The sequence below is a fragment of the Pleurodeles waltl genome, chromosome 6 (assembly GCF_031143425.1).
Source record: "Pleurodeles waltl isolate 20211129_DDA chromosome 6, aPleWal1.hap1.20221129, whole genome shotgun sequence".
Lineage (NCBI taxonomy): Eukaryota > Metazoa > Chordata > Amphibia > Caudata > Salamandridae > Pleurodeles > Pleurodeles waltl.
This window is the reverse complement of record NC_090445.1, coordinates 380926057-380946696: the sequence shown is the minus strand read 5'-3', so window position 1 is coordinate 380946696 and position 20640 is coordinate 380926057. Positions and strand designations below refer to the sequence as shown.

Below are 20640 nucleotides of genomic sequence, written 5' to 3'. Positions count from 1 at the left end.
TTGGCATCTTTCCAATCTTCGGCGAAGGTGGCTGTTGTAATGGAGCAGTTCAGCGTCTTGGGTGCGATAGATGCACTGCATCTGTTGGAGATGTGGTTAGGACAGGGGTCTGTTGGAGCTCCAGAGTAAATGCTGTTCATGATGATTCAGTCTCTTCTGTGGTGAGCGTGGACAAGCTGTTGATGGTTTGGGTGGGTTCTGGGGGGCTGGGTAGGTCGTAGGTTCTGACTCTGGGTGGGTTCTGCAGGAGGAAGTTGTTGTTGATGTCCTTAATCTTGAGGTAGAAGAAAGTGGCCAGTTTGTCGCCGAGGTCTTGCGGTGGGAGGTGTTGAGGTGTTGGTGGCTTCGGAGGGAGGATTGGTGAATTTGTTGTTTACCGTGCAGAATTATCTCGTGTTGTGCGGGGAGGTGTTGATGCATTCACGGAGTGCCGCTTTTTTTGTGTTCTTGATGCGTTGGTGATGGGTGGCTATGGCAGCTCTGAAAGAGGCGAGGTATTTCCTGGTTTTGCTGTTTCTCCGTTTCTTCTCTAGGTGCCTGCAGGTGCATTTGGAGTTCGTGGTGAACCAGCTGGCTTTTTTAGGACGCACTTGACCGAAGCTGATCAGAGAGGGGCTAAGGAGCTCACGCATTCAGTGATCCAGGAGTTGAGGTTGCGTGCTGCAGCATTGGCGTCGTTGGGGGGGTGATTTGGTGAGGGTCGTTGTGAGTTGCTCATCAGTGATTCTGTTCCATTTCCTGTGGGGGTCCCTGGGGACACGGAGGCGGCTTTTGGGTGCAGTGATGGCGAAGTGTGTGCAGTGATGGACGGTCGAGTCTGGAGTTGAGGTATTCTTGAAGGTGATCCGGTTGCTAGAGGTAAAAATGGAATCTAGTGTGTGTCCTGCGCCGTGCCTGGCCGCAATGATCAGATGCTTGAGCCCAAGGCTGGTGAGATTGTCGAGTAGGGAAGTGGCGTTTCGGTTGTTGCAGTCCTTGAGGTGGAAATTCAAGTCGGCCAGGAGAAACTACTCTGTGGACTCCAGGGAGTGGGGGCTGGCAATGTCAGAGCTCTGCTCTGTCCTCCTAAGACACATGCGGAATCGGTTGCTGGGTTAAGTCAGCTCCATGTGCTGTAAGCATGCTTCTCTGCACAAGTTGGTTGATCTGCATGCTGGCAGGTCAATGATGTGGCCAGGGAAGCAGAGAGCAATAAAGCTCAGTTGGTTCAAGCGTGCCGCTCCTGCTCAATGAGAGTCGCTCACCCAGCAGCTGAGCGGTGCGTTCCACTCCATGCTTAGGGTAAGTGTTTCGTACCTCAGTTCTTCCAGACTGATCTCTGCTAACAAGTGTCTTTGAAGAAGGCAAGTTTCCTGAATTAAGTGATCTTTATTATTCATTTTTTTTACATTTTATAAAGTTAATATGGGAGCTCTGTTTTGAAGAAAAATCTAAAGTTCTGTGAGCAGAGCATGAGACTTGTAAAATGTGTGGAATTATTTCATGTCTGCTTTTTTCGGAATGGCAGTGCTATTACCGTAAATCTTGCCAAATAAAAATTTCATGTAGTCTTGAGTAAATTGTTTTTACAACATATCGTCTCCCTTAGTTAGCAATGCAGAATTGTAATCTCGTTACTCTGACATATGCAAACTTTAGCATTTTCAAAGATGGAACAGCTGTGATAGAATATGCAGTATTGTATCTCATCAGGAAACCTGTCCAGTTCCAGACTTCCACATAATGTTTAGGAAAATATCTGTCTATTCAGGTGCCCTTTTCAGTGAGTAGACTGTTCTCAGTCAGTTCTGCGTATTGCATGTTTCCATAAACTGTATGTCGGATACGAAAATGTAAATTTGTCTTTTAAGCCAGCAGCTTCATTTGCATATTGGAACAGGGAAGCAAAACTGCATGCCCCATAGCGCAGTGTTTAAAAAGATGACACTGGCAGGGCATGAGTGAGCTGGAAGTTATGCTTTTATACAAGTCCAAACACAGTATGTCCTTTTCACTGTAGTTTTAATGTATGCAAACCAAGTTTCAAAATTAGCCCTCAGTGGTGTAACTATCAACAGGGCAGCAGGAGCAGTTCTGATTTTATTTCTTACACAAGTGCTCATGTCACCCCCTTGCTGCGCAACAGCCCACTCTGTGAACAGAATTCTTCGAGAACATGGACATGTCACTCTTAGACAAATTCTAAATTTGGCAGCTCCATAAACACACTGCACGCATGGGAATGGGACACGTAAGCAAACGGAAAACTTGTCAGCTATGTGCCAATAACACTGGACTAACACCTAATCAGGAGTTCTAGAGCAGCGTGCTGCCCATCGTAAAGTACTTCAACGCCTCATCATGGGTAGTCGGTAAGTTTTTTTCACAATAGTTGAGTTCACACAGGTCAGATAAAAAACTATTTAGGACCGCACGCCGGTGTCTCCGATAAAAGGCGATTTTCACAATTTCGCATCAATTCGTTAATTTCTGAACAACCCTCAACGCTGGAACCAGAATGTACACAAAACGTATATGTCCAGTCTGTATAAACTGCTGAACATGCGCATACAAAAGACGCGTTAGTCGTTAATAGTGCTGAGGGCAACGGGCGTGCAAACCCACCATGGAGCATGCGCAAAAAAGAGACGCCTTTCATTTCGCGTTTGTTTTTTTCATATTTTTACAAAAATTAGAAAACATTAGAACTAATATAGATAACTTTATGAAAACTTCCCCCATTTGTCAAAGATGAAGACGCCTTAACGATTAATTACAAACTGCTGAGTGGCCGAATGGCTCTATGGACTGAAAAGAATCGGAAAAAGAACTCGCTACCTAGTGTCGCGTCACCGCACCTATCAGTGTCTCTTTACAGTGCTGTCTGAGCATGTCCCAGAGAGTAGTGTACCATCTTCTGGACATGTGCAGTCGGGCAGATGATGGTGGCCCACTGAGCAAATTTATGTTACTACTGATCAACGGGAAAACGTTTTTGTAGGTATTAATGCCATAAACTTGGTCCTGTTGAGGTCGGAAACTGAACTTACGGCTGGAAAATCGCAACAAGAAGAGAAATGTACAAGCAAGTCCCAGATAAGGTCAGTGGCAGGTACCGGTGCTCTACTGGGCACGTACTTCCTGGTTTGCTCTTGCTCTGTACGCACATCTACAAACGTGCAACATTTTTGTACTCTCAGTGTTCGTGTTATGTTTCGGCTTTCTTAAGCAACTTAACTGATAATAGACAGTCCGCAATCATTTAGTTTGTCATTTTACTGAGTTTTTTCGCATTTCCTTATCCTCTTACACTACCATAGCCAGAGATAGCTCCAGAGCACTTTCAAGGAATGCAGGGATAGATCGGGCACTAACCCAGGGTCAAGGGATATCATTAGCAACAGACCGTCACAGGAGACAGGATTGTCAACTATGTTGTAGTCCTAGTGCATGTTGAAGATTTACACCTTCAGCCGCTTCCTCAACCTTAGAAAATTGTCTTCTGTGCGAAGGCGGAAGAGATTTCCATAGGTATAAGCCTTGAACAGGAAGGAACATGTCGGTCCACCGTTGTGTGCCTGTGTCTTGAAATCAATCCTCTGTTTCTGTCACCCACCAAGTGATAAGACACTACTGCAGGGGCATTCCGTCACAGCGCTTCAGGGCAAAGATGAAACACACAGTAGAGTTTTGTGCTATTTGAAGCGTGTTCCCAGCAGGGATCAAGAACACGACAAGCACCTTTCACAGTCCTTAGGGGAGCAGCACGTGGGGCAGGATGTATGGGGTAAAGTGTTCCCTAACTGAGGAGTTCCAGGACTATATAAAGGAATGAGGCCAAAGGCCGATTACTTCGTAATGTCATGGAACTTCGCAACAACTTACCATAACGTTTTAATGAACAACACAGAGTACTTTAAAATACATGGCAACATCATCACTGTTGCCCCATACCCCTTAAATCATAAGTGTATTCTACGGTCACTGCAGACATGAAAAATAAAACAGAAGCTGTACAGCGGACATTAACACGCCAAAAAGCAGTTAGCAGTTTTTGCAAATAGATATTAGAATCAGTTTGATTAAATCCCATTACACTGATGTGGCTCACAGTGCAGAATATGTGTATCTTGCAAAATTGAAGCAGCAAAGAGATAACATGTTCATGGTGGATAGAAATTTTCAGACAAAGTACAGCTGGTGGGTGATAAACAGCTCACAGTATTTTTGAAAAAAGAGGATAATGGTAACTGTAATAATTGAGCATTATGAGAAAAAGATGATTTAGAATGATACATAGTATTCAATTTATGATGAGAACAAATGCAGTTCCCTCAAATCTCATATGATAATTTAGATGAGAATTTCCAACTAAAGGCAATTTGTTGATAGATAATTGCTAAAAAAAAATGGCAAGTAATTTACAGTCAGGGAAAGAGGAGGACAACTCACCAGTTAAGGTTCCTAAAAAAAGTTTGAGAATGTTAAAAGAATGTTGTATTTCAAATATTCACCTGATTTGTGACCAAACGTTATGGCAAAAGGAAACTGTGTAAGGGTAATTAAATAACACAACTAAGTAAGATATGTATAATGTCAGTGTTTGGGAAACTTACAAGACCAGCATTGAGGCGAGGTATCCATTGAATATTTTGAAAATTGTATGGGAGTATAGTAAAGTCTGTAGTAAAGAAAAAAAGAAAGGCTCAGTAATACTAGCTGATCTCGAAATTTTATAGATACATGACCAAATCTTGTTCCAGAAGGGAATATGCCAGTTTACTCCAAGTTCTTTTCCCGAAGAAGTTCAGCTTTGGAGGTGGTTGAGTTGTTGAGAATGGAATAGTTTTGGAAATAACAGATGCATTAGTACAAACAATGAGAAATGTGATGAAATCTGAAGTACTTAATGTGGAGCGAGAGGTCTACTGTAAGGAGAAAAGAGCATCTAGGATGGAATTAATAAATAGTGAAAAACACGTTTGAAAAGATTGGGGACAGTGAAATGTGTGTTTATAGTTTGGAAAGGAGATAAGGGCTTCATTTTCAAACAATTGTGTAACCCACATAATACCCTTAGACCTCCAAGAGTGCCAACAAATCGGTCTGTTGTGAATTTTATTAAGCTTATTATGCCATATGAAAGTATTGAGGAAAATGCAAGGTGTTAAATTAACAGGAACAATCGTAGATCTTATCAAAGAAGTAGTAGGTTTAAAAACGGAGATACAACAAAGGAAGTTTTAGTGAGTGACGAAATAACTTATTTTGGAAAGAAAGGTTGAAGGCATGCCTTCCGTACATGAAACCATAAAGGAGAGAAGGGTGATGTCTGGTTGAAAATCCAAAAGGAAGCTTGATGTAGACCAAAAGCTTACTGATATCAATTAAAGTCTGGAAAATTGACTCCTCTGTCAAATTTTGATTTTGTAGAAGAGATAGAGAGATTATTACCTCTCTGTTATTCCACAAAGAATTGTAAGCCTAGAGTTTATCTCCTTAAAGATAGTTGTGGGAATAAAGACCGGCATCATAGAAATAAAATATAATACAAGAGGAGAAATCATCATTTTATTGGAGTCTACATAGCCCCACACAAATAAGGAGTTCCAAGCAGATAACGTTTTAAATTTAAGTAAATAGCTCCTTAAAGTTAATGGAAATGGATGCTTGCACTGTATTAGAAATCAAATAAGAAGACGCCCACTGAAAACCATCCTTTAGAAAGTAGTGTTTGGTGGTTTATTTTTTTAGGGGAAGAATTTCAGTTTTATCTTTGTTGATCTTATAACCTGAAACATCAGAGAAGAGGGCTATTTCATTAAGCAGTGCCGGTAAGAATGTTTCCGGGGACAAAAGAAAGAGAACATCCGCATAAGCTGCAAGCTACAATTGGCGATATCCACATCGAAAGCCAGGTGAATTAAGTCGGATATGGGAAAGAAAAGGTTCAAGAGCAAGGACACATTTCACAGTTTCACCGCGCAGTGCAGCATAAGTGGGGACGGCTAATTTAAAATGGTGGCTGCAAGCCTCTCATCAGCAATGGCAGCAAAATAGAAAGCAAAACTGGTTTCATCTGATCCTCAAAACACCAAGATGGCATGCTCCTGGTGTTCCAACAACAGGTAAATACATTATATCCCCTCAAAGCATGATAAGCGTCGTGAAAGACGCAATTAAGTTTCCGACGTGCAACAGAGCTCTGGGATCAAGCAGCCATCGCAGGTGGCATCCATGCCACACTCCTCATTTTCTTATTCTAAATGACCAATTTAATCTTCTTATACAGTAGGTTTGTACCACAAGTCTTCAGACAAGGTTGCTACATGATTTAGCTATATTGGCCACCAGTATGGGATACACCCAAAGTGTTACTCTTAATAACATGGATGGCTACCACCCCCATGGCCAGCTGACTGCTAACAGGCAGTAGCAGCGCATCACAGTAGTTGAGCATGTGTCTTTTTATAAACATGTTGAGTCCGTTTCCTGCATGAAGTGGTTCTCTGTGTAAATCTATGCAGTTGTCATGATGGTCCCCTATTTTGATGTGGTGTGCTTAAGTAATGCTTTGGTACACGAATGGTGAGCTACCCATAGCTGCCCCACTCCCATTTATTTGGAACCCCTTAAGTTATTCCATATTAGCGATAGCCTACTATTTCCCCTTATCCCTTTTGCAATTTTAGAAGAAGAACCTATGACTGTGGCCAAGTGTATAATGAAATACTGCACTCCATTTTCAGGAAGTGGTACAGGATGTATTTGTATTCTATTTGTCAATTATAACATTTTGAATATAAAAATAGGAAACTGTAGTGTAGATAGAATAATGTGGTGGTTAACATTGAACCAATGTAATGCAATATAATGTGGATTATTTGTGCCGTATATATGGATATCTTTGGCAAGGACAGGTGCACATCTAAGTACACATCTATATTCAGTATTCAGTTTGACATACAGACAAGGAATACACATTTTTACAGCTGCTTATGGTGTTAGGAGCTATCCTTCCCAACCCCCCACCTCTAGTTTTCTGTTATGCCAGAAAGGTGGGAGGCAAGCAACAGCACCTGACCGTGCAAACGTTTTCAGACGCCAGTAAACATAAACTTACATTTTCCCTGTGGCTGGTTGACACCGAGTTATGGCACACCTGGAAGGAAAATGCACAATCATATGATGGTTTTCATGAAAATTTGGATCAAACTTTGAATCTTAGTTGATCTGTGTCCAAATGCCACTGTACTGGATATAGGCTGACCATTTGGCTTTTCTAGTATTCATCTTTTACGCAACAAAGCTCTGCACAAATGTGTGCTGGAAGGGTGAGACAAGAGACAGAATCATTGACTGGCTTCCTAAAGCTGGATACCCCAAGGCTGGCTAGAGTTCAGACCTTCTTGTTTGCTGTCAGGAGAACATTTGGTGTGATCACAGGTGCTGAGCCCAGAATCTTGGGACAGTGCCCTCCCCAACTGAAGAGCATAGCATCAAGCAGTGTTGGAAAAAATGTGTGAAAGCCAGTGTACTTTGTGCATATAGCTGCATCTGCTTTTTCCTGAGTGGCTGAAGAAGAGCATTTAGTGTCTGTGAGAGGAGGCATGCATCCCTTGTGCCTGCAACTGCTTATGTATTTCAGTGAGCTGCTGACGAAGAGGGTTAAAGCCCACGTGCCTTGTGCTGCTGCACCTATGTTTTGCTGAGTGGCTGAAGAAGCCCATACTAACAGAGGTCTACCCACATAACCCTACTAGACCTGGGTAAACAGAAGACCTTACATAGACATGTGGTAATCTAGTAGGAAAGAATAGCATAAGAATTCATCCTAAAACGGGGTAATCAATCCAACCTTTAGAAGTGAAACTTAATTTCATGGTTTATTCAGATTAGTCATAGAAAATAATAATGCACGACAACATTGAAAACAAACAAACTGTTTCCTTCAACTGCTAAAATACATATATCAGTTTATTGCCAAAAACTTAGATTGAAATGACATTAGTCTATATGACTAAAGGTATCGTTGCTCTCCAAAAGATTTAATTCACAGTGTGGTTGTCCATTAATATTACATATAAATCCACAAAATAGTGATGGTTGTTCGTAAAAAGACATATAACTCATGTATAGACATTATGGCCCTCATTCTGACCTTGGCGGGCGGCGGAGGCCGCCCGCCAAAGTCCCGCCGTCAGGTTACCGTTCCGCGGTCGAAAGACCGCGGCGGTAATTCTGACTTTCCCGCTGGGCTGGCGGGCGGTCGCCTTCAGACCGCCAGCCAGCCCAGCGGGAAAGAGGCTTCCACGATGAAGCCGGCTCGGAATCGAGCCGGCGGAGTGGAAGCTGTGCGACGGGTGCAGTTGCACCCGTCGCGTATTTCACTGTCTGCGCAGCAGACAGTGAAATACATGTAGGGGCCCTCTTACGGGGGCCCCTGCAATGCCCATGCCAGTGGCATGGGCACTGCAGGGGCCCCCAGGGGCCCCGCGACCCCCCCTACCGCCATCCGGATCTCGGCGGTCCGACCGCCGGGATCTGGATGGCGGTAGGGGGGGTCGGAATCCCCGCGGCGGTGCAGCAAGCTGCGCCGCCGCGGAGGATTCAATGGGGCCGCGGTACACTGGCGGGACCCCGCCAGTGGTGCCGGTCCGACCGCGGCTTTACCGCCGCGGTCGGAATCCCCATTGGAGCACCGCCGGTCTGTCGGCGGTGCTCCCGCGGTCCTCCGCCCTGGCGGTCAAAGACCGCCAGGGTCAGAATGACCACCTATGTCTTCTCATTTTGAGATAATATGTAGATTAGTCCTTAGTTCCTTAATATTTATTGCAACCTCACAAGATCCTATTATCAGATCCTATTGTCGATGCGTTTCGGCCCCATCCCTTCTGGGCCTCATCAGGACCAATTGGAGATAACAATGCCTATTGAACATAGATACAAATGGGAACTGGTAATTAATTCTCATACAAATGATCGTGCAAAGATATCAGCCATTTGCCTTTAAGACTACCACTTAGGGTATGCTAAAAACTCAGTCTAGTGCTATAAAACGATATAGTGTTGAAAAATGGAAAGTGGACATAAACCTGTTAAAATATGGAACACTCTAATGCACCCCATAGTGAGAAAGCAAAGGTAAAAACCCTATACAAGGACCAGCCCCAAAAAAGTGACATAAGCAAACTCTTAGTGTGTGAATTAGGAAAAGAAGAGCTTTAAACGTGTTTATTAATTTTTAGATTCTTTTTTCCTACCGGTAGGCCGATCGGGACCTGAAACAAAGTTCCTTATGTCCCCATAAGCTCTCCGACATTTAGCTTGCGGTCTTTATGAGCCAATACCATAGAATACAAGTCAGGAGGGTCATGCTTCAGACAGCGACATTCAAGTGCCCGCTAAACAGTACACCGTATGTGTTTGCCCTCAAAGTTACTCACAAGTTTGTGGCACCAAGTGCCTCCCAGGAATCTTTATTTGAATGTAGTTCGAGTGCTGCAGTCAAGCCCCCGTACAGGGCTCCCACCAGTGCCCGGTGTAGAAGAACCGCCGCACACGGGCAGAAGTAATAGACTTTTTATAGCTAGCGTGCGCTGCGTACTTAACGGACGTGTGTCTCTGAAAGCACCACCCTGCGCGCCATCTTGGAATGGACTTCGCCGAACCCTAGGGCCCCAGAATACAGCCTGTAATCAAACTAATTAGGACGTAAAAGGGACAATGCAGTCTCTTCTAAAGCGGAACCCAAAGGAGTTTGGCTATTAAGTAATACTCCTCTAGGAGTATGAACCAGTTACAAACTGTTTGTGAATCAACCTATGAATGGAATTGAGGCTCAATCTCACATATCCGGGAGTGGCTGAAGAAGAGCTGGAAGGCCCATGTTGCATGTGCTACTGATGTATCTGTCATCCCTGTGCTTTACCGGAGAATAAGCAGTAAGACCTGGGCGTCTGTACATCGCTATTATCCTATTTTTTTCCATTGACTGGCACTGAATACAGCTGTGCTCTTGTTCTTTCTGAAAACCATAAAAAGGTCTCAAGGTAACTCTACATTTGGAGTACAACCCATATGCAGAGTTACAGCCACAAAATATCTGTTGTGCAGGAAATACAGCCAGAACATTATACTCTATACTTATAGTTTGCTCCGGAGACTGAAGAACTTTCCTTTACCACTGATTGCTATGTGACATCTTATATCATCTAGCAAAAAAGTAACATTATTGATTTGATTAATATACTTATTGTAACAGCTGCATATGTTGACTGACCTATGCGTCTGTTGGACACAGCCCTCTCTTCAGGTTACTCCCAAACCTTTTGCCTTCACCCTTCCAGTTTTCGGAACCTGTTTTTGTTGGCTTTTCTGGATGATGTGCACTTTACCACTGCTATCAAACACAAAAGTGTTTGTGCTCACCCCTTAAAACAATATTAAATCATCCTACACCCAGTTACTCATTTAATGTACTTGTAGGTCCCTAGTACAGTGGTACTACATGTACCTAGGGCCTGTAAATTAAATGCTACCAGTGGGCCTGCAGCACTTATGTGCCACCCATTTAAGTAGCCCCTTAAACATGCCTCAGGCCTGCCATTGTAGTCTTTCTGCAGTTTTAAACTGAAAAATAAGGCTCTTGCCAAGTCTAAACCATTGTTTTTAATACATATAAGCCACTGCTAAATAACACCCTAAACAGCCCATATGAAGGAGGCATTGTATTTAAAAAGTAGGACATGTGTTTTCAAGTTTTAAATGTTGTGATAGTGAAAAACTCCTAACTTTGTTTTCACTACTGTAAGACCTACATCTGCCATAGGATAACATTGGGTTACCTTATTACATTTAATAAGTGCTAAAGGTTGATTGGAAGCAGTTTAAAATATCCTTTTTTGACTCAAACACATTATAATATAAAATACCATTTAATGGTAAAGTCAGATTTTAGATAATAATTTTAAAAATTTTACTTTTAGAAAATTGCCTTTTTCCTACCATACACTTTCTGAGGCCTTCCAGGAGTTTTCAGATCCCTGTACCTGTTAATTGCTCACCCATCACAAATGTGCATTGAGCCCAAACAGTGAACAATAGAACATGGGTGTAGCTAGGAGAGGGCCATCCAGCCAGCATGGGAGAGGCGAAGCTGTTAGCTTCCCCACTTGTGGTTCAGAGGACCTGCCGTAACACACTCACAAAGAATTTGACACCTGAACTTTGTCACCCCAGACATCTTGGGACCTTGGCTGAGAGGAAGGAAAATTCAGAGCCATCTGTGGGGGAAAAACTATAGAAGGTTCATCCACTTCAATGCTGGCACCAAGTATAAATAGTGGACCCATAGACTAAATCTTTATTAAATTCCTGGACCTGCAGAGGATAACAGAAGGACTGCTTCGTAATCCAGAGGACTCCTCTGCTGTTTGAGGCCTGCCCTGCTGCTTGTGGCCTGCTTTGTTTCTCAGAGAACTGCCCTGCTTATACTAGGGGACTGCTTTGATGCCTGAGGTCTGTCTTGTCCTTTATAGGATTGCCTATGCTCGAGGCCTGCCTTGCTGCTTGAAGGAGAGACAACCCACTGCCTGAACCCAGGAGTACCAGAGTGACTCCTAGGGTCTGTTGGTTGAGCTCCTGTTCTGAGCTGTAGGACCACAAAAAGCTCCTGAGGCCTTCCTGCAATTTTCCAGTTGGTCGGCTGTAACTGGCACTACTTAGATCTGCAGCTGGACCTACCTTGACCTGCAACTGGGCCTGCCTGAGCTCTGCTGGAGGAGTTCTTGATCCCCAAGAGGTGCCTCGCCAAATCCACGACCCTTGGCTGATACCCGGTGAGCTCCTCATGTGAAATCCTGAACTTTTGAAATCTGCACACCAAACTTTAAGAAGGTAACTTTGTCAGCAGGATTAACGTGGTCCCTGCATCCAGCCTGCTGTCAATTGTGGTCAGCCTGACTTTGTGACTATGTCCCAACTAGCGCAACCAGATACCCACAGTTAGCGAGTTCTTATTGGTGCTACTTTTACTTAAACATTTAAAATTTCATATAGTTTTAGTCTCACTTTATTACATTTTACTGTTTTCTAAATCTGTGTGGGTTTCTTGTGTTATATTTTCGTTTTATTACTGTTTGTGTTGTATAAATACTGAACACAATACCTCTAAGTTAAGCCTGTCTGATTTTGTGCCAAGCTACCAGAGGGTTAAGCACAGGTTCATTTTATTACTTTTGTGGTTCACCCTGACAAGTATTGTGGTTGTTGTCCTCACCCCCAAACAAATAACCCAATTTCTCACAGTTTCCTATTTCACCCATCTTCCACGAGGAAGTCTTGACTGATTGGCTTTACTGCCCCGTCAAAGTAAAGCATAACAAGCATTTTCAGTGCAACAGGGCTCGCATTTGCTCGAGTTGGAGCTATTTGCGTTGTAAACTCCCAACCAAACTTTTCTTGCCACACAAATTAAAAGAAAAAAACACACCGCAATCGCGCTATGTAAACCCCAGCGTGTGCTGTGTGGAAAATTAACAGATAACGTAGTCCAGACACCAGGCTCAAAACATCATGCCTCGTATGTTCCTAGTAGTTTACCGGTGCTGTGTAGGTGGGCTAAACACCAGAAAAGGCATGACATATGCATGCCTTTCACAAATAAAAGCAAGCCCCGGAACCAATGAAAGAGACTGACGTGGGCGTGGTTTGAAGCCCAAAGAGAGATTACTTTATGGACTGAGCGCTTTGCGCTCGCCCATAAAAGGAGGTACTTGGCAGTGCACTGACTCTGCAGCAGTACCTGCTTCCTGTGTTCGTAAGGGTTCAACGATTACCTAATTACCTTTGAGTTAGACTGTCTCCAGAGAACTGGCCTCACCAGTAGCGAGTCTTGTGGCATGTCACTGCTGTAGCCACAGATCTGAACATAATAATGAGTGGACATTTGGTTATGCTATGTTCCCTATTATTATCCTTTAAGAGTAGGATGACGACTCATGGATGAAGAGAACCATTTCTTTACTTTGGATTATGGAAATTGGCTATAGTGTGCTGATGGGGCGGTACATATCTATGTAGAAAATGTGTTTTCTGTCAAGCTTCCACCTACAACTTTAATCAATTGTTGATGGTCACCATGGATTACCCTTTGTCACATATTCTAGTGGCTGTGCAGACCATGTTCACACACACATTTGGGTTTGGGTAAAGGCATTCTGTGCACAGAGATACTATTCTTACCAGCTTCGAAAACAAGGAGCCAAAAGCAGACGGTTATGGCTGGGTGTAAATGTAGGTATCAGCAGAAATTAATTCCAAGTTTAAAACTATTGTATTGTTACTAAATATCATAGTTTATTGCATTATTGCCGTAATTGTATGACACACAACTTTGTGTTCCAGGTGGCAGTTACTCTCTCCGATGCTGCAGCGTTTTTCCCTGAAGAGGAGTGGAAGCTTTTACATGAGTGGCAGAAGGAACTTTACAGGAATGTAATGAATGAAATTCATCAGGCCTTGATTTCTTTAGGTAACTTTACTCTGGGTGCTGGGAAGTCAATGAAAAGCCTTACGTACAAAAGTAGGGCCGTGTTGAGAATATTTTTTAAATTAATTTTCATGGTCATTAAATATGACATGAATAGTGTTACACTGACTGCATTATATATATAACATGAACATAAAACAAAATACATTAACTTCTGCAAGCGTGCATGAATATATGTTCACTGTTCCTAGCCTTTTGTGGCACTTTCTCTGTTTCAGATGCAAAAAAAAAATTTCAGATGCAAAACGTGCTCCAACACTTTTAAAACAATAATAGTGATACTGCTTCTTTTTTAATGATAAAGAGTGTTTAATTTCAAGCCCTTCACCTTTAGTTCAAACTAAACCAAACCAAAATAAAAAGAATAAAAACAAAATGCACATGCCCACTCTAGCCTCGTAGCTTGTGCAGACATGACTTCCACCACCTTTCTGTTCATGTCTTGGGATCTCTGAAGTATTTTCATTTAAGTATAGGAGTCTCCTGCCAATCTTGGTAGTCAGGGATATAGTTCCATCTGTTGTGTGTATTGGTAATTCTTTCTTGTTGCAGTTGGATACTTTTGATTGATTGGTTTTATGTCTGCAGGATTGTACTTCCTTCACCAACTGGGGTCACCTATACCCTTTCACAATTTGATAGGGAACACAGATTAGAACCAAACATCAACCCTTGCAATAGATGTCTTCATCCTAGAATTAATATGGACAATATGAACATTTTATGGTACTTCAGAAGAATCGAGGTGGCCAGAAAAAAGTGCATGTTCATTGAATTAATGGTCTAAACTAGAGCTAGGCTTTCAAACTAATAGTATATTTTGTGTTTGGAAATGCTTTTAAGTCTAAGCAACAATCCCATCTCATCCTGTGCTAAGCAGGAATTAACCAAATGATGCAAATATTGGTATTTTTTTAGGTTGGTTATCCAGTCTGAATCAGGAGTATCGAGCGCACGCTGTTTTGTTGGCAGCTTTCATACTTTTGTGTCTGTTGTCAAGTCTGAGCATCAATTTTGAACATCCTTCATGAGGTTCTTAGTTTTTTCTCTGTTGATCGCACCAGGTTTGGCCAATTGATCAGCATGATTATTCCTAACCTTGGAATTACCTTGACTTTGCAGAGACATTTGTTCCTATTCTAGAATATGGTCCTCTCCTCGTCAAGGACAGGGTCATTGTTGTTTGAGATTAGTTTCCCTTGGTTTACATGTTCTGTATTTGCATCATTTTATTGGCTTTCTGGGGTAAATAGGTAATACACAAAACACTGTAGCACAAACATGGAGTTATGGTAAGTTATTCTGATATGGTGATGATCAGAGGAGTCACTTGTTTGTAAACAGCCACTGGATCATTCATGTAACTACTTGTTAGGCCCAGCTGGGAAACCCTCCTTAGAAAACCATTGATCCATGTATTTCCAGCACCAGCCACCAGATCAGTCTTCAACTTTTTCAGGTATTACAACTCGCAAACAATAATAAATAGTGGGCATAACTTTGTTTATCTCACTCATATGAATGCACACCTCACTCACCCACACTCACCCAACCTTTAACCCAATCTCACATTCACCTATTTACTCATTCAACCAACTGCACACATAGTTGATGAAACACTGTAATTTATTTGAAACAGGCAAACCTATTAGCTTTGACAGTGATTTTTTTATAGATTCTACAGATAAAGGGTTTTAGTCTGATGCATTGCTGTTTTTCTCTAATTTCATCTAAGTTCTAACCTGTTGACAACAAAGCTTTACTCGGATGTTTCAGGCATGTGCACATTTTCAGAGACAAGCGTAAACCTTAGAATAAACAATGTGTATTTTGATTAATATTTTAGAAGTGCTTTGCAAATGGCTCCCTCTTCTCTACAAGGTTGCCACAATCTTTAATTCTGACTGCTATTCCCACACAAACATCTGGAAGTTATGAGTTGTTCCTGGAAAGAGGAAGAACCGCACAGACCCAGGAAGAGTTTCCTAATGTTTTTCCCAGGTTCTGGGGACAAATCCACTGGCCTTTCAGAGCATGTTGTAAAAGCAGCAGGGGGCAGCTGGGACATGTAGGGTTAGGGTGGGGGGAACGTGTATGCTCCCTGTAGGAGGCTGGCCTGGCTTATAGTGGGTACCTTGTGGTACTTACACCCTGTTCCAGGTCTAGTTATCCCTTATTAGTAGACTAGAGGTGTTTCTAGCAGCTTAGGCTGATAGAAGGTAGCTATGGCAAAGCAGCTTAGGCTGAACTAGGAGACATGCAAAGCTCCTACTGTACCACTTATATCATATAGCACAATATCATAAGAAAACACAATACTCAGAGTTACTAAAAATAAAGGTACTTTATTTTTATGACCATATGCCAAAAGTATCTCAGTGAGTACCCTCAGTTAGAAGGTAAGTAATATACACAAGTTATATGTACACAAACACAAAACAGGTAAGTAATAGTAAGAAAAGTAATGCAAACATTGTAGAATTACAATAGGATGCAATAGGTGAACATAGGTCTAGGGGCAACACAAACCTTATACTCCAAAAGTGGAATGCGAATCACAAATGGATTCCAGACCTATGGGAGCTTGTAGATGGTCACTGGGACTGCAAGAAAACAGTCAGGGTGTCCAAGATACCCCACCCCAAGACCCTGAAAAGTAGGAGTAATGTAAACCGACTGCCCCAATAGGACACAATAGAAGTGATAGGAGGATTCTGCAAGAACCACAAACACCAGCAAAGCACTGAAGATGTATTCCTGGACCTGAGGACCTGCAAGGCAAGGGGACCAAGTCCAAGAGTCGCAATAGTGTCCACGGGGGGCAGGAGCCCAGGAAACCCTGGATGAAGATGCAAGGAAGCTGCCTCCGGATGGAAGAAGCTTAGGATTCTGCAACAACGAAGAGAGCTAGGAACTTCTCCTTTGGATGGAAGATGTCCCACGGCGTGCTGAAGGTTGCAGAAGTGTTCCCACGCAGAAATACCGCAAACAAGCCTTGCTAGCTGCAAGGGTCGCGGTAGAGGTTTTTGGGTGCTGCAGGGGACCAGGATGTCGCCCCTTGGAGGTGGAGACAGAGGGGGCGCTCAGCAACTCAGAGAGCCCCCACAGAAGCAGGCAGCACCCGCAGAAGTACCGGAGCAGACACTTAGAAGATTTGTGAACCAAAGCTGGCTCAGAGTCACAAACGAGGGTCCCACAATGTCGGAGTCCAACTCAGAGGGTTGAGCACTGCAGGATGGAGTGCTGGGGACCCAGGCTAGGCTGTGCACGAAGGAATCCTTGGAGGAGTGCACAGAAGCCGGAGCAGCTGCAAATCACGCAGTATACAGGTTTGCAGTCTAACGTGGGGAGGCAAGGACTTACGTCCACCAAACTTAGACTGAAGGATCACTGGATTGTGGGAGTCACTTGGATAGAGTTCCTGTGTTCCAGGGACCATGCTCGTCAGGATGAGAGGGGACCCAGAGGACCGGTGATGCAGTCTTTTGGTGCCTGCGTTAGCAGAGGGAAGATTCCGTCGACCCAGGGGAGATTTCTTCTTGGCTTCCAGTGCAGGGTGAAGGCAAACAGCCCCCAGAGCATTCACCACCAGGAAACAGTCGAGAAAGCTGTCAGGATGAGGCTCTACAATGTTGCTGTTAGTCATCTTGCTACTTTGTTGCAGTTTTGCAGGCATCCTGGAGCAGTCAGCAGTCGATCCTTGGCAGAAGTTGAAGAGGGAACTGCAGAGGAACTCTGGTGAGCTCTTGCATTCGTTATCTGAAGAATACCCCAGAGGAGAGATCCTAAATAGTCAGAAAAGGAGGTTTGGCTACCAAGAAAGGAGGTTTGGCTACCAAGAGAGGTAAGAACCTATCAGAAGTGGTCTCTGACGTCACCTTCTGGCACTGGCCACTCAGAGCAGTCCAGTGTGCCCCCAACACCTCTGAATCCAAGATGGCAGAGGCCTGGGACACACTGGCGGAGCTCTGGACACCTCCCCTGGGAGGTACTGGTCAGGGGAGTGGTCACTCCCCTTTCCTTTGTCCAGTTACGCACCAGAGCAGGGCTGGGGGATCCCTGAACCGGTGTAGACTGGCTTATGCAGAGATGGGCACCATCTGTGCCCATCAAAGCATTTCCAGAGGTTTGGGAGGCTACTCCTCCCCACCTATTTCCAAAGGGAGAGGGTGTAACACCCTCTCTCAGAGGAAATCCTTTGTTCTGCCTTCCTGGGCCGGGGCTGCCCAGACCCCAGGAGGGCAGAATCCTGTCTGAGGGGTTGGCAGCAGCAGCAGCTGCAGTGGAAAGCCCGGAAAGGCAGTTTGGCAGTACCCGGGTTCTGTGCTAGAAACCCGGGGGATCATGGAATTGTCCACCCAAAACTAGAATGGTATTCGGGTGACAATTCCATGATCTTAGACATATTACATGGCCATGTTCGGAGTTACCATGGTGACGCTACACATAGGTAGTGACCTATGTGCAGTGCACGTGTGTAATGGTGTCCACGCACTCACAAAGTCTGGGGAAATTGCCCTGAACGATGTGGGGGCACCTTGGCTAGTGCCAGGGTGCCCACACACTAAGTAACTTGGCACCTAACCTTCAACAAGTGAGGGTTAGACATATAGGTGACTTATAAGTTACTTATGTGCAGTGAAAAATAGCTGTGAAATAACATGGACGTTATTTCACTCAGGCTGCAGTGGCAGGCCTGTGTAAGAATTGTCTAAGCTCCCTATGGGTGGCAAAAGAAATGCTGCAGCCCATAGGGATCTCCTGGAACCCCAGTACCCTGGGTACCTAAGTGCCATATACAAGGGAATTCTATGGGTGTACCAGTGTGCCAATGAGAATTGGTAAAATTAGTCACTAGCCTGCAGTGACAAATTTAGAAATCAGAGAGAGCATAAACACTGAGGTTCTGGTTAGCAGAGCCTCAGTGATACAGTTAGGCACCACACAGGGAACACATATAGGCCACAACCATATGAGCACTGGGGTCCTGGCCAGCAGGATACCAGTGACACATATCAAACACACTGACAACATAGGGTTTTCACTATGAGCACTGGACCCTGGCTAGCAGGATTCCAGTGAGACAGTAAAAACACCCTGACATATACTCACAAACAGGCCAAAAGTGGGGGTAACAAGGCTAGAAAGAGGCTACCTTCCTACACTCCCCTCTTGGTGGTGCAGATGTGAGACTGAGACCACTGGGACCAGATGTGCCCAAACCCACAGCCTCTACCCTTGCAGTGGTTTCAGCAGATGTTAATTGGCACCTTTTGAAACAACACCAATAAATATAAGGTCATAAAACGCCAGTCTACAGATAATGACCCTAGGCAGTAAGTAATACCCTCATCCCCACTCCCTGGAGATAATGTGCAGGTTGGGATACCGCTACTGTTAATGGGGCTCAGTATGTTTTTCATTATTTTATCGTAAACATGTACTGTACAGTACAGCTTGCTTTTTTGTATGAGAACTGTGACTACAGTACTGTATGTATTGCTTTCCCATTTACTATTTTGTTGCTAACCCATGAATTGAGTCCTTCATATGGACTGCCTTCTGTCCTGTGTATTCTTATTGTAGACTATGACTGTAACTTCTGCACTGCAAGTCTTTCTCTACTCTGGTTTTCTCTTTCTCTACTGGTATGTATGCTGCATGTCTAAATATCCTTCTTTGCTATCGTTTTGGTCCTCCTCCACATTTCTCTTCATCAGCATTTCGTATGAGGTTTGGAAAGGACGCATAGAAAGGTTTGAGAGCTGCTATTTCCATACCATAAACTCCTTAGATTGCTCTTACAGCACATTGCAGTGCAAACATAGGTTGCATTTTTACTTATTGCACATGGGTCTATATACTCATTGTTTCTTCCTGTTTCCTTTTAATGTCAGGTCCTCTAATTGCCACCACGGTCTTTTCATTAAGAGACAATGAAAAAGAATCTGTGTTGCCTGTGGTCAGTCAGGACTCAGAAGGAAGACACATTGATAAATATTCTTCAGGTGAGTAATAAGGGAGTGGATGGGGATGTGAGTGGATGTCAGCATGGGTAACATAAATTGACACACATCTATGCACTACCCTGCACAAAATCTTGAACAACTGTGGCAAACAGTACAAGAAAATACTAATTCAAAAGATCAGTTTAGGGCTTTGCTATAAGATTACATTCTTGTTACACTTCTACTAATCACATCATGTTTATGATAAGCTAACAAAAGCACTCCACTACCCCACCTTGACCATGCTGTAAATGAGCCAGACCCATAGCTGGCTTCAAACCATTGTGACATTGTATGACCTTTCACTCCATTATGAGGTTGTGACCTATTCTGCATTTTCTAAAATCTTGCTATACATTTTAATAAAAATAATATTTCACCTTGAGGCATAGTGATTATAACTCACATGAAGGAATGACAACCCTTCCTAATTTATTAGTCTGCTGTTAGCACTGAACTGTTGAGTCCAGAGACATAACTGAAAGTATTCTGTGTCTGTTTGTATATGCATTAGGTTCAAAATGTATATGAATCTGTGAATGTACAAGTGTGTGAAGCTTGAAGTTATTTTTGTATGTGCATCTAGAACCTGGCAAGCCTGCTACATATGAGAATGAAATACTGTGATTCAACTGTAAATAGTAATAAACTAATGATGAATGAATGATAAAAATAGACATTAGCAAGAGCTGTTGAGAATAACTGTGGTCATCCGCACATAGATTAATTTATGGTAAATGATGACTCTTTAGTCACATATAAAGAATACAATGGGTCTAAACTACTCTAATAGTGCATTAAATATATATTAAACCATATTAAATTGAATATTTAGCTTTTGTAACCATCCTTTAATCATGGTAATAATCAAATGTGATAATCAGTTACTGAGCAATTGAAAAGGAATATCTACACTGTGGGACTTGGAAGATTTATGTATTCGGACAATCAATACTTACAAGAGTGTGGAATTTATTAAAATATCTTATTGTCCATGTGACAGTTTGCTTCTTAAATCAGCTTGTCCTATTAAAAAATGTACTTGTCCCTTTGGCGCCATGTAGTGCAGCAACAAATTAAGGTAGGAATCTCATTATGTAT

At 43.1% G+C, this 20640-nt stretch overlaps 1 protein-coding gene across 4 annotated transcripts in view; it reads left to right on the top strand.

The window, feature by feature from the left end:
- Positions 1 to 2891: 2891 nt before the first annotated feature.
- LOC138299771 (zinc finger protein 809-like) overlaps positions 2892 to 20640 on the top strand; it is an 87613-nt gene continuing 69864 nt past the window's right edge. For all 4 annotated transcript variants that reach the window (XM_069238316.1, XM_069238315.1, XM_069238314.1 and 1 more), the window contains exons 1-3: positions 2892 to 3080; positions 13387 to 13513; positions 19429 to 19539. In XM_069238316.1, coding sequence (XP_069094417.1) covers positions 3057 to 3080; positions 13387 to 13513; positions 19429 to 19539 — 262 coding nt within the window. In that variant the 5' untranslated portion in view covers positions 2892 to 3056. The remainder of the gene's footprint in view (positions 3081 to 13386; positions 13514 to 19428; positions 19540 to 20640) is intronic.